Source organism: Lepidochelys kempii, chromosome 5, assembly GCF_965140285.1.
Source record: "Lepidochelys kempii isolate rLepKem1 chromosome 5, rLepKem1.hap1, whole genome shotgun sequence".
Taxonomy (NCBI): Eukaryota; Metazoa; Chordata; order Testudines; family Cheloniidae; genus Lepidochelys; species Lepidochelys kempii.
The window spans coordinates 60,693,107-60,715,182 of NC_136384.1; the positions used below are offsets into that span (position 1 = coordinate 60,693,107).

Below are 22,076 nucleotides of genomic sequence, written 5' to 3' on the forward strand. Positions count from 1 at the left end.
GACCCATTTAAGCAGGTTGGACAGCAGAAAGTATGGGGGTAAACTGAAGAGGACCTAGACGTGAGCAAGACTTTGGGAAGGTAAAAAGAGTTTCCTCAGGAAACTGCAGTGCTGAAGAGTTAAGCAGGCAGTAAGGTAGGGGCTCAGAGTGTAAATGGAAGTGGTACAGGGCAGAGTATTTGGGATGAGCACAATATTGATATTTCTGTGTCAGACATTAGCGCATTCAAATTTGGCTCACCATGATGATGATCTTGCAAACAGGAACAACATGGGAGAACTGAAGGACTGAGCAAGGGCTGTAGGGATCAGGGGTGTAAGTGGCCATGATGGTTACAGTCAGGAAATGAATAGAGTAATGAAGTTGCATTAGGGTTTGAGTAGGGCTATGGGGGACCAGAAAGAAAAGCAGACTCTGTGAAAGGAGAATCTGCAGTGTCTGGGGAAGCAGAGCTGGGTGAGGTATCTTGTGTGGTGGTACGGAGTTGAGGGTATGCACCAAGGCACTGGCTCATAGAGACTTGGCCACCTATGGCACTGCTGCCTCAGCATCTCCACTACACCAAATATGGGCACCATGGGGAGCCTCTGGAGCATGGAGGCAATGGTATACAGAAATTCAGTTCTCCTCAACTGGAGGCCCTTGGCCCAAATCACCCTCGCTGCAAGCCCCTCCATAAAGTCCACTTCTTTTTCAGCTCTCAGTGCCAATGCAGACACTCAATTACTCTGTCACACTCAGATGCAAACCTTAACTCCAACTTCATATTTAAAAAACACAATAAATGCTTTACAAGTACATGCATATGTAGAGAGAACATATCAAACTAGCTGAGATCAGATATCAAGTTTGCATTTGAATGTGATTTAGAGGAAATGAACATGTGAACTGAAGTTGGTTATATGTTGAAAGTGAAAGAAAGTTTGTTGGAAGGGAGGACTTTACAGATACCTTTGGGTTAAAGTATATGAATTAATGTTACTTCATGAGAGTGTTGACAGAAAATGCACATGAGAAACCTTAATAGTTTTTTCTGTGGTTCCACTCTGCAATCAGATCTTTAATATGTAGTCAGCCACTGTGTGATGGGGTCTAACAGACCTTCTCCACCTCCTGCTGAGGGCATCAGCACCCTGATGCTCCCCAACCAAGGAAAAGCCACTCAGACCGGGCAACCAAGACAACAGTCCTCCAGAAGCCAAGAAGGCCAGGAGGAAATACTGACCAACCAAGAACCAGCAGGCTAGTGAAGAAGCTTGCCTGCAGTTGCTCAGGGCAGAGTTAGGTGAGAATGGGACAGAGAAGGAACTCCTCAGAGCTAACCCAGGCCAGGACCTTGCTTTAACTTTTGGAACTTACTAGCTTGCATTTTGAAGGTTTTTTTTTCTCTCCCTCTTTGTTTAAAAGCACAGACAGCTATTTTGTTACTTGATTGTTTAGAAACTGATGCCAAGTTATGACAGAGAATGCCCTGCCCCAAGCAAGCAGCCAAACCTTTCAGAGTATGGTGGGGAGCACCTGCAGTACCACTTGTGGAGCAGCCCTGCCTCTTACATACTGGATTTGATCCACATATTATCACTAGCTCACATTTAATGAAGTAAATACTAATTAAGAATTTAAAAGATATTCATTATCTAAGCATTCAAAATATGACTTGTAAGTATGGTAAAAGTGACTAAATCAGTGTTTCTGTAGAGTTTGATGTTCTTTTGGCAAGCCTATTGTTAAATGAAGAATAAAAAAAGAGTAGGAACTTCAGACACTTTAAAATGGTGTATATTAGAAAAAGAACAAATACAACTACAAATGTTAAATTTTAGCATCAGAATAATAGTGAGCAGACTACTGAAGTAGAAAATAAAACAGCTTGTATATAAGCAAACCAAAGAAATTACACACTTTTAGGAAAACAAACCTGTAATATGTCATATTTTTGTTTAATTTACTATTTTTGAACTTTCTTTGATTAAAAGCAAATAATTTATAGGAGTAGCTATTTTTTCATCCAAAGGATATGAAGGACTGGGATGGATTGGTAAAGCCTGATTAAACTAGCTTAACATTTTTTGTAAACAAAGGAATTGGAGAACAGATTAAAAAGGTAAAAAGTATGATCCACATTTAATAGACTTATTGCAATTATTTTTGAAAAGTATCATATGTGACAAAGTTCCTCCTCTACCTTGGTGAGTCCTGTGCTTATTGGCAGATTTTCTTGCCTCAGAGGTTCACGGCAGCCCTCAGTTTGGCCACTCAAATCTGCCGTTCACTTAGTTAGCCTCATCACTGGCCAGCACGGGGACAGGAAGAACAATCCCCGCAGTCTCTGCTGATCAGGAACAGGCCAGACCTTCCCCTCTGGTGGAACCCACAGTCCAGTTCAACTCCTCCGATACCAAGTAGGGAGTTGGGGGGATGGAGGAATGGGGGGAACCGGGGCCCACCTTCTACTCCAGGTTCCAGCTCAGGGCCCTGTGGATTGCAACTGCCTACAGTGGCTCCTGTAACAGCTGCGTGACAGCTACAACTCCCTGGGCTACTTCCCCATGGCCTCCTCCCAACACCTTCTTTATTCTCACTGCAGGACCTCCCTCCTGATGTCTGATAATGCTTGTACTTCTCAGTCTTCCAGTAGTACGCCTCTCACTCTCAGCTTCCTGTGCCTCTTGCTCCCAGCTCCTCGCACACACACCACAAACTGAAGTGAGCTCCTTTTTAAACCCAGGTGCCCTGATTAGCCTGCCTTAATTGATTCTAGCAGCTTCTTGATTCGCTGCAGGTGTTCTAATCAGCCTGTTTGCCTTAATTGTTCCCAGAAAGTTCCTCATTGTTCTAGAACCTTCCCTGTTACCTTACCCAGGGAAAAGGGCCTACTGGGGCTAATATATCTGCCTTCGATCACTCTCCTGTATGACCCTTTGACCACACTCCTGTCCCTGTAATTTCATTAGTTGTCCCCTGTACTCATTTGGTGTCCAGGTCCTGTGGATCCCCCTCTTAGGCTGGGGAGGGATCCTTTAGCAGTGGGTGGGCTTCGCCCGTCCACTTCCTGGATCCCAATAGGATCACTTTCCTTTAGCCATCTGGCCCGACCCTATCACACATATTAGAAATCTAGGGGAAGGGTTGGGGGGAAAGGGCAGGAAAAGTGGGGAACAGAACTGAGTAAGAAGCCACGATGATCTGGGATAAACAACACTTCCTTGCATTAGATACTAAAATATACTAGGAAACATAATATCTGGTTTTAATATTTTTTGAAATATTTTAATTTTGACAACATTTTAAGGAGCATATTTTTAATGCGGAAAGATTGAAGCAACATTGTTATAAAACTCAAATATAATGAATGACTTTATTATTGATGCTTTTGTTAGCTCACCTTTCTGAAGTTTCTTTGATTAAACAATAATTCATATTTTAAAAAAAGCTATTTATTGAGCATTTTCAAACTAATATTTCTAAAAGCAGGCTGAAGTTTCTTTAGGGATTTTTTATAGTTTAACATACGGGAGACAGGAACACTGTATCAGGATACCCAAGGAAATGTTGTCTGAAAAACTCACAAATTTGAATACAGCCCGAGCAGTAAAGGCTTGATCCTGAATCATTCAAGTCAATGGGAATTTTGCCAGTTGCTTCAATGGGAGCAGGATCAAGCCACAATACAGCTGCACCTACCTTCCCTAGAGATGGTGAACAAAGACTCCAACCCCCAAAAGAATGTTTCATTTCAATTCCCATTCCTCCAGCATTTCTCTCAAACCACACTCACCCACTTCATGGATAATAGGGGAAAAGAAGTCCATTACAATATTTTGCAATACATTCAGATAATCAGTGCAACAGTGTATGAAAGCAAAATTGATAAACCATTATTTCACAAATAAATCATTATATATGAAGTATCTGAAAGTTTTATAAATCTTTTAAAGCTTGTTATAGCTTGCCTTTATTTTCCAGACAAAAAAGTAGTCCATCTATATTAAATTTTGCAAGGTTCTAATGCAGTTTCATTATTTTCATTATTTTCATTATTTCATTATTTTCATTATTTTCATTATTTTCTGTTTTCTTTTCTTTTTTTCACTTCAATTACTATAGTTCCTATCAAAATCACATTTCACTCAGGGTGCACTTAGTAAATAAAAACAAGAGTCCCAATCGAATATCCTAGATTAAATTATCCTGGTGGTTTGAAATATGCTGGTTTGGGGTTCCCAGAGGGCAGAGGCAGCTTGCATCAAAAACATAGGAAACACATTGGCAGAACTGCTACTCAGCTGAGAAAGCAGTGAATTTTCTCTCTCCGCTCTCTCGCCCTGCCTCCCTCCATGCTTAGTGACTGAGGTCTTTCCATGTCAAAATGAAGGTCATTGCCAAGGCAACCTGGTACAGCTGTACATTACCTGACATATGGATAAATGAGGAATTTTACTCCCAGTGTCAGTAGTGACGGAGTGATGTCCTGGGCCCTAATTAAGATTTAAATATGAGCTCTCATTAGTAAAGTCCACTTAGAAACTAAGGGCTTGTCTACGCTTTTTGGTAATTTACCAAAAAAGCTGTTCGAGAAAAAGAGGGTCTACACAGAGGTTTGGCATGAATAGAGGCACATGTTCTGCAACCAGCTATCGTCTTTCTCACAGTTTTTGGCAGCCAGGGAGCCACTGCCTTATATGATTATTGTTCACCTGAATTTGAAAATGATTTGGGAGTTTGTAAGTGGGTTTCAGAGTAACAGCCGTGTTAGTCTGTATTCGCAAAAAGAAAAGGAGTACTTGTGGCACCTTAGAGACTAACCAATTTATTTGAGCATAAGCTTTCGTGAGCTACAGCTCACTGCATCCGATGAAGTGAGCTGTAGCTCACGAAAGCTTATGCTCAAATAAATTGGTTAGTCTCTAAGGTGCCACAAGTACTCCTTTTCTTTTTGTAAGTGGGTTGATGATCATCAGGGAAAAGACGGATTTGGGGCAGATCCAGGAGCTTTTCTCAGGGGTGATTATAAATTGTTCTGAAATGCTGCAACAGAGGATGTGGCAGGGAACCACCAGGGCTACATGGGTTGACAATGAGAGAAGGCACATGAATCAGGAGATGCCTAAATTTGTACGTGAACAAATTATCCATCCAAAATCAACCATCAGAAAATATTGCATAGGGTACCCAGGTCATTTATGGACAATGGGATAAATTGGGATAAACCTAACGAAGCATGGGACAGACAAATTTTTGGCCGAAGTTCATGAGCGAATTTTTAACTTTCTGGGAACACAACTTGGAATGGAGGGAATGGAGCCAGGCCAGTTGCTGGTGTCTTGTGGCAGGTGTCCAGTGAAGGTACTCATTCCATAAAGGGGTACAGTTTCCTGATAAACAAGCGTTAGAAGTGAACTTAGGGGAAGATACCCCCTAAGGAAGCTGAAGAAGTGGGGCTGGGACACCTGTGTTTGGTACACCAGGGAGACAACCCCCTTTCCAGAGCTTCCTTCCCACTCCACTTCCTCCCCTTGTATGAGGGCTAAGGGGTGCTGTCCACTCCAAACACATACAAACAATTAAGGAAATAATGGATCTACACCCTCTGATTTATTGCCAGGTATTTCACAGATGACTTAATAAAGCCATAGCCAAATGAAGCCATATCCCTGGTATGGCCAGGACAACAAAAAATCCATTATACCTATTCTAGTAACTTTTCAGGAGTAGACAAGTCCTAAGACCCATTTAAATTGATTGGATCAACTCTTAAAACACAGTGGACAATGAAATCCCCCTTCAACAAGAAAAAAAATCCTCGTAATTTTGCCTTCACATCAGGTGTTTTACTCTGGACTGCTGACTGCGAATACAGAGTATCATTCTTATTTCCAGTGTCCAACTGATAAACTCAGACTGCTAAGAAATTACAATAGAGCTGAGAGGGCACAGTGAGTGGGTTCCTACAGGGATCTGTCCTGGGTCTGGTTCTATTTAGTATCTTCATAAATTATTTGGACAATGGCATAGAGAGTACACTCAAAGTCTGCGGATGATACCAAGCTGGGAGGCATTACAAGCAATTTGGAGGACAGGATTAGAATTCAAAATGATCTTGGCAAACTGGAGAAATGGTCTGAAATAAATAGGATGAAATTCAGTAAGGACAAATGCAAAATACTACTTAGGAAGAAATAATCAATTGCACAAATATAAAATGGGAAATGACTGCCGAGGAAATAACGCAGAAAAGAATCTGGAGGTTATAGTAGATCACAAACTAAATGAGAGTCAACAATGTAATTCTGTTGCCAAAAAAAGAGAACAACATTCTGGGATGTATTAGCAGGAGTGTTGTAAGCAGGACACAAGAAGTAATTCTTCCACTCTACTCAGCACTGAAAAGAGTTCAACTAGAGTATTGTGTTCAGTTTTGGACATCACACTTTGGGAAAAATGTGGACAAATTGGAGGAAGTCCAGAGGAGAGCAACAAAAAAGATTGACGGTCTAGAAAATATGGCCTATGAGGGAAGACTAAAAAATTGTGCTTTTTTAGTCTGGAGAAGAGAAGATTGAGGGGGACACGTTAACAGTCTTCAACTACATAAAAGAGGAGAGTGATAAATTGTTCTCCTTAACCACTGAGGTGGTCTTAAATGGTCTTAAATTGCAGCAAGGAGACTTAGGTTAGACATTTGGAAAAACTTCCTAACTGTAAGGGTAGTTAAGCACTGGGACAAATTACCTAGGGAGGTTGTGCAATCTCCGTCATTGGTGGTTTTTAAGAATTGGCTAGACAACCACCTGTCAGGGATGGTCTAGATAATACTTAATCCTGACTCAGTACAGGAGGCTGGATTAGATAACCTATTGAGGTTCATTCCAGTCCTATATTTCTATGATTCTACGTTCTAGACCAGTGGTCACCAGCCAGTTGATTGGAATCAACTGATCGATCCTGGAGCCCCTGCCAGTTGATTGTGATCTCGGACTGCGCAGCGGGGCTAAGGCAGACTGCCTGCCTGTCCTGGCCCCACGCTGCTCCCGGAAGCGGCTGGCGTGTCTCTGCACATCTACCAATGTGATATATGCCATCATGTGCAAGCAATGCCCCTTTGCCATGTACATTGGTCAAACTGGACAGTCTTTACGTAAAAGAATAAAATGGACACAAATCAGATGTCAAAAATGATAACATTCACAAACCAGTCGGAGAACACTTCAATCTCTCCGGTCACGCGATTACAGAGATGAAAGTTGCGATATTACAACAGAAAAACTTCAAAACCAGAGTCCAGTGAGAAACTGCTGAATTGGAATTCATTTGCAAATTGGATACAATTAACTTAGGCTTGAATAGAGACTGGGAGTGGCTAAGTCATTATGCAAGGTAACCTATTTCCCCTTGTTTTTTCCTACCCCCTTGCCCTCCTCCCCCGTTCCTCAGACATTCTTGTTAAACCTTGGATTTGCGCTGGAAATGGCCCACCTTGATTATCATACACATTGTAAGGAGAATGATCACTTTGGATAAGCTATTGCCAGCAGGAGAGTGGGGTGGGGGGAGAAAACCTTTTGAAGCGATAAGCACCCATTTTTTCATGGTCTGTGTGTATAAAAACATCCTCACTGCATTTTCCACTTTTATGCATCCGATGAAGTGAGCTGTAGCTCACGAAAGCTTATGCTCAAATAAATTGGTTAGTCTCTAAGGTGCCACAAGTACTCCTTTTCTTTTTGTGAATACAGACTAACACGGCTGCTACTCTGAAACCTGTCATTATGCAAGGCACTGCATTTAACCGTATGGAGTGGAAATCCATCAACTGCATGAAAAAAACTTGTACAGATACAGACAGACATCATCTTCCTCTCCAAATGCAAACAGATGGACATCGTACCAAAAGGACTGAAGGTAAAAAATCCATTACAAACTACATACCACACAGACTATGCTGACAGCTTGTGCCACACGCTCTCAAAGAAACTGTGGAACCACCTGATCAATATCCTCTACAGCAAACAGGGAAAGATTAAGAATGAGCTCTCAAAACTAGATACTCTCATAAAAAACCAACCTTCTGCACAAACTTCCTCGTGGCTGGACTTTACTAAAACTAGACAAGCCCTTTACAACACACACTTTGCTTCTCTACAAAAGAAAAAGGACACTAAACTTTCTAAACTACTACATGCCACAAGGGGCCACAGCAATGGTTCCCTCAACCCACCCAGCAATATTGTTAATCTATCCAACTATACTCTTAGCCCAGCAGAAGAAGCTGTCCTATCTCGGGGCCTCTCCTTCTGCCCCTCCACCCCCACAAACATGATATAGTTCTGTGGTGACCTAGAATCCTATTTTCGACGTCTCCGACTCAAGGAATATTTCCAACACTCCTCTGAACAACATACTAATCCACAGAGACCTTCCTACCAACACTACAAAAAGAAGGTCATCTAGGTGGACTCCTCCTGAAGGCCGAGACAGCAGACTGGACTTCTACATAGAGTGCTTCCGCTGACGTGCACGGGCTGAAATTATGGAAAAGCAGCATCACTTGCCCCACAACCTCAGCCGTGCAGAACACAATGCCATCCACAGCCTCAGAAACAACTCTAACATCATAATCAAAAAGGCTGACAAAGGAGGTGCTGCTGTCATCATGAATAGGCCGGAATATGAACAAGAGGCTACTCGGCAGCTCTCCAACACCACTTTCTACAAGCCATTACCCTCTGATCCCACTGAGGGTTACCAAAAGAAACTACAGAATTTACTCAAGAAACTCCCTGAAAAAGCACAAGATCAAATCCTCACAGACACACCCCTGGAACCCCGACCTGGGATATTCTATCTACTACCCAAGATCCATAAACCTGGAAATCCTGGGCGCCCCATCATCTCAGGTATTGGCACCCTGACAGCAGGATTGTCTGGCTATGTAGACTCCCTCCTCAGGCCCTACGCTTCCAGCACTCCCAGCTATCTTCAAGACACCACTGACTTCTTAAGGAAACTACAGTCCATTGGTGATCTTCCTGAAAATACCATCCTGGCCACTATGGACGTAGAAGCCCTCTACACCAACATTCCACACAAAGATGGACTACAAGCCATCAGGAACACTATCCCCGACAATGTCACAGCAAACCTGGTGGCTGAACTTTGTGACTTTGTCCTCACCCATAACTATTTCACATTTGGAGACAATGTATACCTTCAGATCAGCGGCACTGCTATGGGTACCCGCATGGCCCCACAGTATGCCAACATTTTTATGGATGACTTAGAACAACGCTTCCTCAGCTCTCATCCCCTAATACCCCTACTCTACTTGCACTATATTGATGACATCTTCATCATATGGACCCATGGAAAAGAAGCCCTTGAGGAATTCCACCAGGATTTCAACAATTTCCATCCCACCATCAACCTCAGCATGGACCAGTCCACACAACAGATCCACTTCCTGGACACTATGGTGCTAATAAGTGATGGTCACATAAACACCACCCTATACCGGAAACCTACTGACCGCTATTCCTACCTACATGCCTCCAGCTTTCACCCAGACCACACCACACGGTCCATTGTCTACAGCCAAGCTCTACGATACAACCGCATTTGCTCCAACCCCTCAGACAGAGACAAACAACTACAAGATCTCTATCAAGCATTCTTACAACTACAATACCCACCTGCTGAAGTGAAGAAACAGATTGACAGAGCCAGAAGAGTACCCAGAAGTCACCTACTACAAGACAGGCCCAACAAAGAAAGTAACAGAATGCCACTAGCCGTCACCTACAGCACCCAACTAAAACCTCTCCAACGCATTATCAAGGATCTACAACCTATCCTGAAGGACAATCCCTCACTCTCACAGACCTTGGAAGACAGGCCAGTCCTGCTTACAACAGCCCCCCAACCTTTAGCAACTACTCACCAGCAACTAAACACCACACAACAAAAACACCAACCCAGGAACCAAACCCTGCTACAAACCCCGGTGCCAACTCTGTCCACATAACTATTCAAAGGACACAATCATAGGACCTAACCACATCAGCCACATCATCAAGGGCTCGTTCACCTGCACATCTACCAATGTGATATATGCCATCATGTGCCAGCAATGCCCGCCTGCCATGTACATTGGCCAAACGGGACAGTGTCTACGCAAAAGAATAAATGGACACAAATCTGACATCAGGAATCATAACATTCAAAAACCAGTAGGAGAACACTTCATTATCGCTGGTCACTCAATAACATACCTAAAAGTGGCAACTCTTCAACAAAAAAACTTCAAAAACAGACTCCAATGTGAAACTGCAGAGCTGGAATTAATTTGCAAACTGGATACCAACAGATAAGGTCCGAACAGAGACTGGGAGTGGTTGGGTCATTACAAAACCTAAACTCAATTTTCCCAATACTAATTTCTCCCTACTGTTACTCGCACCTTCTCGTCAACTGTCTGTAATGGGCCACTCTTACCACTTCAAAAGTTATTTTTCCTCCCTTGGTATCCTGCTGTTAATTGATTTATCTTGTTAGACTGACCTCACACTTGGTAAAGCAACCCCTGTCCTTTCATGTATTTATACCTGCTTTTGTATTTTCACTCCATGCATCTGGTGAAGTGGGTTCTAACCCATGAAAGTTTATGCCCAAATAAATTTGTTAGTCTCTAAGGTGCCACAAGGACTCCTCATTATTTTTATAATATCTAAGGGAACCTTTCACAGCAAACAAAATGAATTTAAAATAGAGCAAATAAAAAATGTAAGCAGAACAGAAAGGATATTACCTCTATTCACTACAGCATTCATTTTTACAGATTAATGCAATTTGGGCTATTTTAATCTCGCTCTGCCTCAGTTTCCTCAAATACAAAAAGGTGTTTGAGATCTATGGATTAAAAACTGAGTTACACAAGTGCTAGGTATATATATTCACTGTCTACAAAATGCTGCAGAGCTAGGGTCATCATACTTGCTTGTTGTTCTTATCGTGTAACCGAGAGGTTCTCAAACTGGGGGTCGGGACCCCTCAGGGGGTCGCAAGGTTCTTACATGGGGAGTCGCGAGCTGTCAGCCTATCCCCCAAACCCTGCTTTGCCTCCAGCATTTATAATAGTGTTAATATATAAAAACTTTTTTTAATTTATAAGGGGGTGGGGAGTCGCACTCAGAGGCTTGCTGTGTGAAAAGGGTCACCAGTACAAAAGTTTGAGAACCACTGGTATACCTCTTTGAATCTCTGCACTGGCTTACCTTCTGCTAAGTGCTCCAAATTCAAACTTCCTGTCACCGCTTTCAGAGCTCTATATTACTTTGCCCCTTTTACTGTTTCCCATTGCCCCTCCACTCCAGGAGTAATGTCAGTTTATCACATGACTGTCTGCATGCTTTCTTCCGTACTGCCTCCTACTCCATGTTCAAGCCTTCCTTTGTTCACCCACAAAGTCCCTATCTTCTCCATATTTCTCCTCTCTTGAAGAGGCTCTTCTGTCTTTCTACCAATGGAGTTTCTATTTGATTTATACTGACATGAAGATTGAATAAAAAAAATAAATGAACATAACCTTATTTTGTTGAGACCTGGTAACCCACCACTTGGAACATAGTACTTTGTGTTAAATCTCTTCCCCCAAGCTCCATCTGTTTGTTTATGTCTTTCGTAAGACTGTGAGCTCCCCATTCATTCTTGTCTCTCTAGAAAATACTTTGCCTACCGTGGATGTTATTATAAACAAATACATAATAATTACTACATACAATACCACTCTAAAACAGTGCATGGCATGCCTGTACACAACTCCACTACCAAGTACATAATAAGAGTTTTCATTTTATATAACTGAATTTTTTAAACCTTCAGTTCTCCCTTTGAGAATAAGGTTATCAGATTCACCAATAGCTAAACAAGTATATAAAGTATCTAATGTTAACAGTGGGATCCTCTTTACTGTTGTACGTTTCTTTTGAAAAACATGAAACCAGTTATCAGTACAGTAATTTATATCAATTTAAAAAGCATTGGAAATGTATTTTAAAAAAAACAAATAAGATGTTTTTAGAGACAGTCTGCATACTAAACCTTTCAGACCAGTTATGTGGGATTTAGTGTCAACTATTTTATATTTAAATGCATTGAGACTGTGTTGCTGCAGTCTAATTTTTAAATTTTCAATTTCAGTCCATTCAAAGTAACTCCGGGTAATAGAGAGGGTTTTTTCCCTGTCCAGAGTCAATAATTTGTAATCCCATACCTACTAACACAATCAATGGAAGTTTTAATTTTAGTTTTTTTAATATTCCAACAGAACAATATTACTCAATGGCAATATATTGCAGTTTTGTATATATGTCTATAAAAATGTTCTATTTTAAAATTTTGGGGTCACACTTCTGATATCTTTAATAATTCAGCTACATGAATACTGTTAAAAGCATCAAACTAGAATTGGTAATTTCATGCCTCTCTGTCTTCATGGGAAATAATCGACCAAAAGAGAGAAAACTGTAGCATAAACAAGATATATAAAAGTCTAACTAAAATGAACATAAAAATGCCACTAACCCAAAGCATGAACTGTTCCTCTATTCTTCTTTGAAATCTTGCTTGTCTTAATTATATGTAGAGCATTTTCTTTGAACTGCAGTTCACAAAGTCTTTCAAGAAGAACTGTTATTTCTTCTGTGACGGTACCCAGATAAGTTTCATTAATAAATGTCAGTGTTGAGGAAGGATCTATAGTACCACTTAGTATATACAAATCCTCTTTTATCATTGTGCATAGTGTAGGTATTGAACTTTGGTAACCATGAACCACCTTATCAAAGTTTGTTTCACCACAGCTAGATAGAACACAGTTCTGCAGAAGCTCAGAAACTAATTTATTCTGCAAGTTTTGGTACTTGGTTAGAACTTCTGATTCTGGATATAGAAACAAAAGTTGTTGTATGCATTGAGTTTTAAATTGCATTTGCTGTTTTAAAGTATCAGTATTTGTTTCATGAGGTCTCTGAAGTCTATTTACTAAAAAACGTCGAAGGTGTAATCTCACATCATCCCAAACAGACTTGATATTCATAGATGAATCATCCTCAATGGCATGAAGAGAAGCTCTGGATGTTATCTCAAAAGATGTCTCACTTGGAGTACATGGAAATGCGACCCCACACTGACTGGAGAGATCCAGAAGAAAGCGTAGTATCATTTCTTCTTGATTTTGTTCATTCCTCAGCAAGCTTTGCTAATAATGGTAAATTATATAGTATTTAGAGATGTCGCATGAATAACTCTATTTACAAAATTAACTTTGTGTTAAAAGATGCACATTATTTTTAAGTGCAAACTACAAAATGATAATATCTTAGCATTTAACTTGATTTCTCCAAATCCCTTCATGTTAGCCCAGGCACAGACTATAAATTCTCTTATAAATAAAGAGAAATGGGAAAAAAAGCAGTTTTTCTGATGTCACTTTTTTTATAAAATGGGTGTCTGGTGACTTTGTTCAGTTAAAGATTCCCTAAGCAATGACAACCATAAATAACTAAAACACACACAGGAAAACTTTCAGAAACTCAAACTCAATTTCATCAATACAATAAGGTATTGTCTGGGCTGGCATACAAGGATTTGGAGTAACCAAACCAACAGGTAAGAACATGCATCAGCATTCCCTCTATGCCTTTCCAGATAGTATTCATTCTAAAAACATAGGATAGATACTTAGAAAAACAAAGACTTCTGAATCATACTACATAGGAACCACCTACCATTGGCAGAGACTGTAATATAAAATCTGTAATGACATGATCATGTAAAAACATCCATCGTGTTGCTGGTAAATAATTTTTCGTTGAAATATTTTTTCATGATAAAATGACTGCACCGAAAATGTTGACAGAAATTTTCAAAGAAAAAAGTTCTGTTGTCTTTTTTAACTAGTAAACAAATGTTTTTCACTTAAAATTTTCATTTTTGAGTTAATGTTTGGTAAAAATATTCAGCTCTCAGTTTTTGAAAACCAAATAGAAATTTGTAGGTTTTTGTTTCAGATTTTCACTGGAAAAAACCCAGGATATTTAAAATATATATATTTAAAATTTCCTGTGAAAAATAACTCGCATTTTTCTATCAGCTCTACCTCGCAGTTCTAAAGGGAAAGCACCAACTCTCATAGCTACCAGTTAAGCCTTGGCAGAAGATGGAGCCTTTTTACTCTGGTTAGCATACCCATCCTGGAAGGCAAATGAGAATCAAGTCAAAATAATTAATTTGAGACTCGGCTGGGGGGGGGGGGGGGGGGAATGATAGCTATTGCTCATGACAAACTTGGTAGGAATTCATAAAATAGAAACCTTGTGCTTTCCCTGTTCTTCTGGCTCAGCACTAACCATCATAAAGGCAGTTCTAAGGATAAATAAATCTTCCCAATACCATCTTGAAGGACTCAAAGAGAGGATCTGATAAGAGATCTGATAAGATCAAAGAGAGGATCTGATAAGGGATTTAGCATCAGATCCTACAGGACAAGGTGGGGGGCATCATGTACTTGTCCTGGTTAGATGAGAACTGATACATTAACAGGTGCCAGGCTGAAATTACATTTCAGCTATATCAGTAAGGGAGAAAGAAAGGAAGCAAGTATGGAGCTGACAAAGTAATAGGACTGCATGTATTGTTTTACTTCAACTGAAAAGGCCTCTAATGACCAGTAGGATCAAAGTTCTGGTCTCATAGCTATTTATGATACAATGGGACATATTGCAACCAGAGGGCTCTGTTCTCCCAGAATAAGCTCTTCTAATTGCACGTAGCCAGACCTTGGTTTGTCCAACTTTCTCTAGAGTAAAGCTGGTTGAGAATATTGAGAGTAGCGAACCATTATTTTTTGTCAGAAAATGCTGATTTGTCAAAACCAAAAGTTTTTGTGAAAAAGGTCAGTTTTGATGAATTTCCCATTTTGAAAACATAGTTTTGAAGTTGTTAAAAGTTCTGTTTTGACATTTTCTAAATGAAAAAAAAAATCAATTCTGGGGGTCAAAATGACATTTTGCTTCAAAGGTAAGTTAATTTATAGTAAAAAAACCTAAAAGGAAGGTCAATATCAAAACAAGACATTTTGATTGACCTGATCAAATTTATTTGAGGGATTTTCAGTTCAAAGACATTTCTGAGATGTTGATGGGACTGGCTGGGACATTACTCATATTGAATCTATTTCCCCAGCTTAAGTATCCTTACACCTTCTTGTCAACTGTCTAAATGGGCCATCTTGATTATCACTACAAACTTTTTCCCCCCCTCCTGCTGATAATAGCTCATCTTAATTAATTAGCCTCTTACAGTTGGTATGGCTACTTCTACCTTTTCATGTTCTATGTATGTGTGTAAGGTATATATCTATCTTCTTACTATATATTCCATTCTATGCATCCGATGAAGTGGGCTGTAGCCCACAAAAGTTTATGCTCAAATAAATTTGTTAGTCTCTAAGGTGCCACAAGTACTCCTGTTCTTTTTGCAGATACAGACTAACACGGCTGCTATTCTGAGACTTGAATCTGAGTCTCTCACATCCCAAACAAGTACCCTAACCACTGGGCTATATAGTCTCTCTGGTTATTATTTATACCAAAAAAAGACAGATACTCATTTATACCAAAATGAGAAAGAAAGATACCAACTCTTTTATTCTAATTCTGTTCCATATTCACTCTTGTGAAACTATAAAAGTAAAAAAAGAATACATTAATAGCAGAAAAATAAAAAAAATGTATAAGTATTTTTTCCCAAATATATATAAACTGTAGAAGTTTTTTTTTTTTACCAGGGTTTTAAGAAATTCAATCAACTCTCCATGAGGTGTAGAAGAAGGTTTGAGGGAACTGAAACTGCAGTTATTCAACCAGTGAAGGCAGTTAGTTGTGTTTTGTAACAGCTCATCAGTACAAGTCTCATTTACTTCTGATTGTAGCTCTTTAAGGCATTGTTCCACACTAAAAACAAAATAAAAAAAACAAGCATTCAAACTTTTTTCCATTATTTAAAGATGAACTTTTTTATATAGCATATCTTTTCAAGAAAGGAAAATACTTTAAATGTATATAACATTATAACATATGTGATACAATGCTTCAGAATATCAAGTCTGAATCTCCAGGACTAACATTTCTAAATGGAGTGGGACTAGATCTATAGTACATTTTCTTAGGACCAGAGTCCACCAGCCTTATTCAAATTAAGTAGTACTTTGATCCTCACATATTCCCATATTTTTCAGTAAGACTACTTGCAAAGTAAGGCTTTACTCAACATAAGACCGACTGGATTTGGCCATTATGATTAGGTGGATAAAGAAAGTAAGCAGAATGAACGACTGCATTCACAGCTAAATGTGACATTCTGCTTCTGCAGCAATCAGCAGTTGTTTTATAACATATCATATACTATAGCAGTTACTTACAGATGACACCTCACTGAAAAACTTGAAAATAATTTTAGAGACATTTCTGCTGGTAAAGCAAATATTTTCTTTCCCTTTTCCTCACTAGAATATTTGAATGAAAAATAAAATATTTGTTTCTTAGGAGTTGATCTACTACTGTTCCTTACTCTTACCTAAAATCATAACTTTGTTTGTGACATCACAAGCGCTTGGTATGAAAATCATCAGGGTTTCAGGTTGGGAGAAACTAGAATAATCTTCTACTCCTTAGAAACAAAGATTCTGTTTCCATGAAAATGTCTTCAGAACCAGAAAAAGGAGGAAAAGGAAGAAAAATGTCCCTTAGAGATAGCCCCATTTCTATATCATTTCCTAAATCAAATATTTTTCAATGTTTCTCTTGAGCATCTAATACTCTTAAATAAGAAAATATTAAATATCAGTTAGATTTTGGTCTTACAAAAATCAGAACCAGCAGTGGCGTGGATCAATGGTGGTTTAAAAAAAATGGGAAAACTAACCTTGTGGGTGTTCCAGACCACACAGTGGCCATATTTCCCAAATGAGAAGTGGGTACACCCATGTTTACCCTGGACTACTTTACTGGTTTGGATCCAAAATCAGTTTTATCAAAATCAGGGATGATTTTGATTATATACATGTTTTCAGTTTGGATTATCTTTTTTCTGATTCTGTTTATTTATTGCAAGTGAAAAGTTCATGGTACCACACACACATATGCCTTAACAGCTATGTTACTGGTCCCTATTCCACTTCTGTATTGAGTACCTATGGTTATGGGGCATATAACAGGGGTTAGAGCAGCAAAGTGCATATGCAAGCAGATGGAGAGTTCAATCCCACATATCTGAAAACTCTTTTTTGTAAGATTTATTAATATTTAAAGTTAGTCATCAGCTGCTACTGGTTTTTGGAGAGACAGCAAAAACCAGAGTATGTGCATGTTCTCCCACATATGCAGGTGTGTATCAGGAGGTGCCCCCAAGTGTGAGAAGCAATTCAGAGGTAAGTGGGGACAAAGTCAGTAGTCATCAGGTAGCCAATTTAAGGGAAAAAACGGTTTCTAAATATTGTAACCAGAAATAAGGTGCATTCATAACAGGACTATGAAGTTGCACTGACAGCAATTATCATTAAACTATTGTGTTAATAAACATATATTACACACAAAACCTGGCCATCCAAATGCAACCACTACAATTATATTCCTAACTCTTCAATCTAACCATCTAACCCCCATTTTGTACACTTTCATTCCACTTCAAGACCCTACATACATATCCCTAGCCTATGCTACTGACTTTATCTCTTACCTCCATTCTCCAAGGGCTTTCTCACTCTTTCAATGATTTCAAGGTTCGTGGTTTGTCCATTTTCTACTCCAACATCCAAATTTGGAAAAGTGTTATAGTGTAAGAGAAAAAGAATGAATCTCTGTAATATTTCAAAACTTCCGCAACTTAAAAAAGTTACTGTGATTTGGCAGCTCTGTAACTTTTTAAAAGTTGAGGAATTTTTTTAAATGTTGCAGAGTTTCATATTTTCCTTTTGCCACTTGGTAACCAAAAGTTCAGCAAGTTTTAAATAAAAGCTAGAGAGCAGGAAAAGAAAAGAAAGGGAAAAAGGAAAAAAACAAACATAAAACCTAGGTATCATTTACTTTATTGCAGCAGTTTTCAACTTTTTTTCATTTGTGGACCCCTAAAAAATTTTGAATGGTGCAGACCCCTTTGGAAATCTTAGAGATAGTCTGCAGACCCCAGGGCTCCGCAGACCACAGTTGAAAACCACTGTTCTATGTTAACGACAACCCTCTGTGGATGGCTTGTGACATTACACTGCATATTCATCATAGTAATATTGTTATGGCATAATTATGATGCATTTTGTACAAGATGGGTCATGTAAGGTGTCATTTGAAAAATTATTATTTTCTGGATATGACTATCCTATTTATATGCATATACCAATTTTGTATCTGAAGTTATGAATATTGATTATGGATCTGTATTTCAAATAGGCTTACTCTGGAAAACACCCACAGACAGCCTTTCAGGTACAACAATGAAGAAGCCAAACAGTGTTAATGGCTCATCAACAAAGACAATGGGCTGTGGAATAGCTTACCCTTCCTGTGGATGTTTCGGCCAGCCTGTAAGTAATAGCTGCTATGACTCTGCAAGGGCATGTGACTAGACCAGGTCTCTGGACTCCATTCTGGGTGCCTGTGTTTCTCCACAAACTAAGGCAGGGAGTGACATCATTTGTTGTTCTTCACTCCCCCACAACTCAACACTTGAGAGAAGCTCCGAAAGAAAGGGGAGGGGAGGTGTTAGGGGAAAAGGGAATCCCAAGCTGCAAAACAAGTGCAGCTTGTGCCTTGAGAATCTGCAAGCCTACTTGTATCATCAGGCTGGGTGAGAAATTGTTAATTCAAATCCTATCCTTCTATTATGTTAAACTTAGTTAATAAACTTGTTTTATATTTTAACCTAAACCAGTGTGCCTTTAAGTGAAGTGTCTGGGGAAAATCTCAGCTTAATTACCACAAGTGTGCATATTCCTCTACACATTGAGGGACAGGCGAACCGAGTAATAAATTCATACTGGTCAGGGTTTTGACCAGGGTAGGACAGTATAGCTCTGGGGTCCTAGGCTTTGAAGCTGGGGGTAATCTTGGCTGTAGCCTTTCTATTGTTGGTTCATGCAGTGGCTGGTCAAAGCCTGCATATAACCACAGCTGGCTGTGTCCCTGCCTGTGTAAATGCTGGTGGAAGTGTAAGACCAGGAGCAGTCTAGAGATTATCACAGCAGCACAGTGTGAGGGGAAACCCAGGCTGGTCAGTCAGAGGACTCAATGGCACCCCAGTTCCAGGTGGCACCCCTGGGGGAAACCGGTCACACCTCTACTACATGGTCTGCAGACCCACAAGGGTCTGTGGACAACAGGTTGAAAACCACTACTGTACTACATTGAGTAACAAAAATGGAAAAAATCAAAAATGTATATAATCAGTTTTCAAAAACCAAAGTGACACAGCTTTTTTGCTTAATTTAAATGATTGATTTCTTTTTGTTGAAAACAATCTATGAAAAATGTAATTTTCCATGTGTCATAAATATAAAGGGAAGGGTAAACCCCTTTGAAATCCCTCCTGGCCAGGGGAAAGCTCCTCTCACCTGTAAAGGGTTAAGAAGCTAAAGGTAACCTCGCTGGCACCTGACCAAAATGACCAATGAGGAGACAAGATACTTTCAAAAGCTGGGAGGAGGGAGAGAAACAAAGGGTCTGTGTGTCTGTCTATATGCTGTTTTCTGCCGGGGATAGACCAGGAATGGAGTCTTAGAACTTTTAGTAAGTAATCTAGCTAGGCATGTCATAGAATCATAGAATATCAGGGTTGGAAGGGACCCCAGAAGGTCATCTAGTCCAACCCCCTGCTCAAAGCAGGACCAATTCCCAGTTAAATCATCCCAGCCAGGGCTTTGTCAAGCCTGACCTTAAAAACCTCTAAGGAAGGAGATTCTACCACCTCCCTAGGTAACGCATTCCAGTGTTTCACCACCCTCTTAGTGAAAAAGTTTTTCCTAATATCCAATCTAAACCTCCCCCACTGCAACTTGAGACCATTACTCCTCGTTCTGTCATCTGCTACCATTGAGAACAGTCTAGAGCCATCCTCTTTGGAACCCCCTTTCAGGTAGTTGAAAGCAGCTATCAAATCCCCCCTCATTCTTCTCTTCTGCAGGCTAAACAATCCCAGCTCCCTCAGCCTCTCCTCATAACTCATGTGTTCCAGTCCCCTAATAATTTTTGTTGCCCTTCGCTGGACTCTCTCCAATTTATCCACATCCTTCTTGAAGTGTGGGGCCCAAAACTGGACACAGTACTCCAGATGAGGCCTCACCAATGTCGAATAGAGGGGAACAATCACGTCCCTCGATCTGCTCGCTATGCCCCTACTTATACATCCCAAAATGCCATTGGCCTTCTTGGCAATTAGATTATGATTTCTTTAAATGGCTGAGAAAAGAATTGTGCTAAATAGAATAACTAATTCTGTCTGTGTATCTTTTTTGTAACTTAAGGTTTTGCCTAGAGGGGTTCTCTATGTTTTTGAATCTAATTACCCTGTAAGATTATCTACCATCCTGATTTTACATTTCTTTATTTCTATTTACTTCTATTTTTATTAAAAGTCTTCTTGTAAGAAAACTGAATGCTTTTTCATTGTTTTCAGATCCAAGGGTTTGGGTCTGTGGTCACCTATGCAAATTGATGAGGCTTTTTATCCAACATTTCCCAGGAAAGGGGGGGTGCAAGTGTTGGGAGGATTGTTCATTGTTCTTAAGATCCAAGGGTCTGGGTCTGTAGTCACCTAGGCAAATTGGTGAGGTCTTTTACCAAACCTTGTCCAGGAAGTGGGGTGCAAGGTTTTGGGAAGTATTTTGGGGGGAAAGACGCGTCCAAACAGCTCTTCTCCAGTAACCAGTATTAGTTTGGTGGTGGTAGCGGCCAATCCAAGGACAACGGGTGGAATATTTTGTACCTTGGGGAAGTTTTGACCTAAGCTGGTAAAGATAAGCTTAGGAGGTTTTTCATGCAGGTCCCCACATCTGTACCCTAGAGTTCAGAGTGGGGGAGGAACCTTGACACCATGAAAGCAAGAAAACTTAGTCAAAAATTTTCAGTTTGCTCTAAAAAGACAGCTATTAAGTGGCAAAAAACTTCAGACAGTACTAACTCAGGCTGAGTTAGTAGTGAACCAGAAATCAGACATGAAAGGTCATTGCTATAACCCACCCAGTGATCATATATTTATCTTTAAATTTTGGTTGCAATAACCTCTTAAAAGCATTACTTTTCTAATGTACTTTTTCATCTTACATTTAGCAAACATTTAAAATTTACCTTTTTCATTTATTGTGCATCATAACCAACCTTCCTTTATCTCATTTATTGCCTTATTCTGATCAGCAACAGTGATCTCACCAATATCATCTCATAGCTCTGGGAACTGGGTTTGTTAATGCGTATATATTTTTTCATTGGATTTTGTGGTGGGAAGGGAAATTATAAATGAACTGGTAAAAACAATGATGGATAAACAGTAACTAATAATTTGTTGTTGTTGTTTTCCTTTACAAAAATAATAGCAATTTATTTCCTCAAAAAGATTTCTGGAATCCAAATGATGCATACTATCAATATATCTTCAACAGTGGGTTAAATTTGGAGCCTATTCTATTTGTCCCTTTAAAATAATTGAAAATAAATAATTATAGCAGGCTGAATAAAAAAGAAGCCCACTGCAAACTTGGAGTGTGAAAGATATTCATAACTGCATTAACTCTTAAGATCCCTTCAAAATTTGAAGGGAAGATCAAAAATAAAAATATGTTCATATGTTTCTGAAATAACCACTAGTAGGTCACTTAAAAGTCACATAATTTCAAATGTGTCCTTTTACAACAGTTTACTCTTACATACTTTATCAGTAGAAGCTTTGTATTAAGGACTGTGAGAAAGTGTATTGTAATATATTTAAAAATATATGAAGTGAACAGTTCAGAAAGCATCTACTCTATTATATG

General features: G+C 39.5%; 1 protein-coding gene across 13 annotated transcripts in view; it reads right to left on the minus strand.

Annotated features, from left to right (window-relative positions):
- KIAA0825 (KIAA0825 ortholog) overlaps window positions 1-22,076 on the minus strand; it is a 419,202-nt gene that overhangs the window by 292,585 nt on the left and 104,541 nt on the right. For all 13 annotated transcript variants that reach the window (XR_012158966.2, XM_078852812.1, XM_073344493.1 and 10 more), the window contains 2 exons: window positions 15,843-16,011; window positions 12,581-13,256 (listed from right to left, as the gene is read on the minus strand). Coding sequence is in view for 12 of the 13 variants with exons in the window: in XM_078852812.1 (XP_078708938.1) it covers window positions 12,581-13,256; window positions 15,843-16,011 (845 nt within the window). In the remaining variant the exon portion in view is untranslated. The remainder of the gene's footprint in view (window positions 1-12,580; window positions 13,257-15,842; window positions 16,012-22,076) is intronic.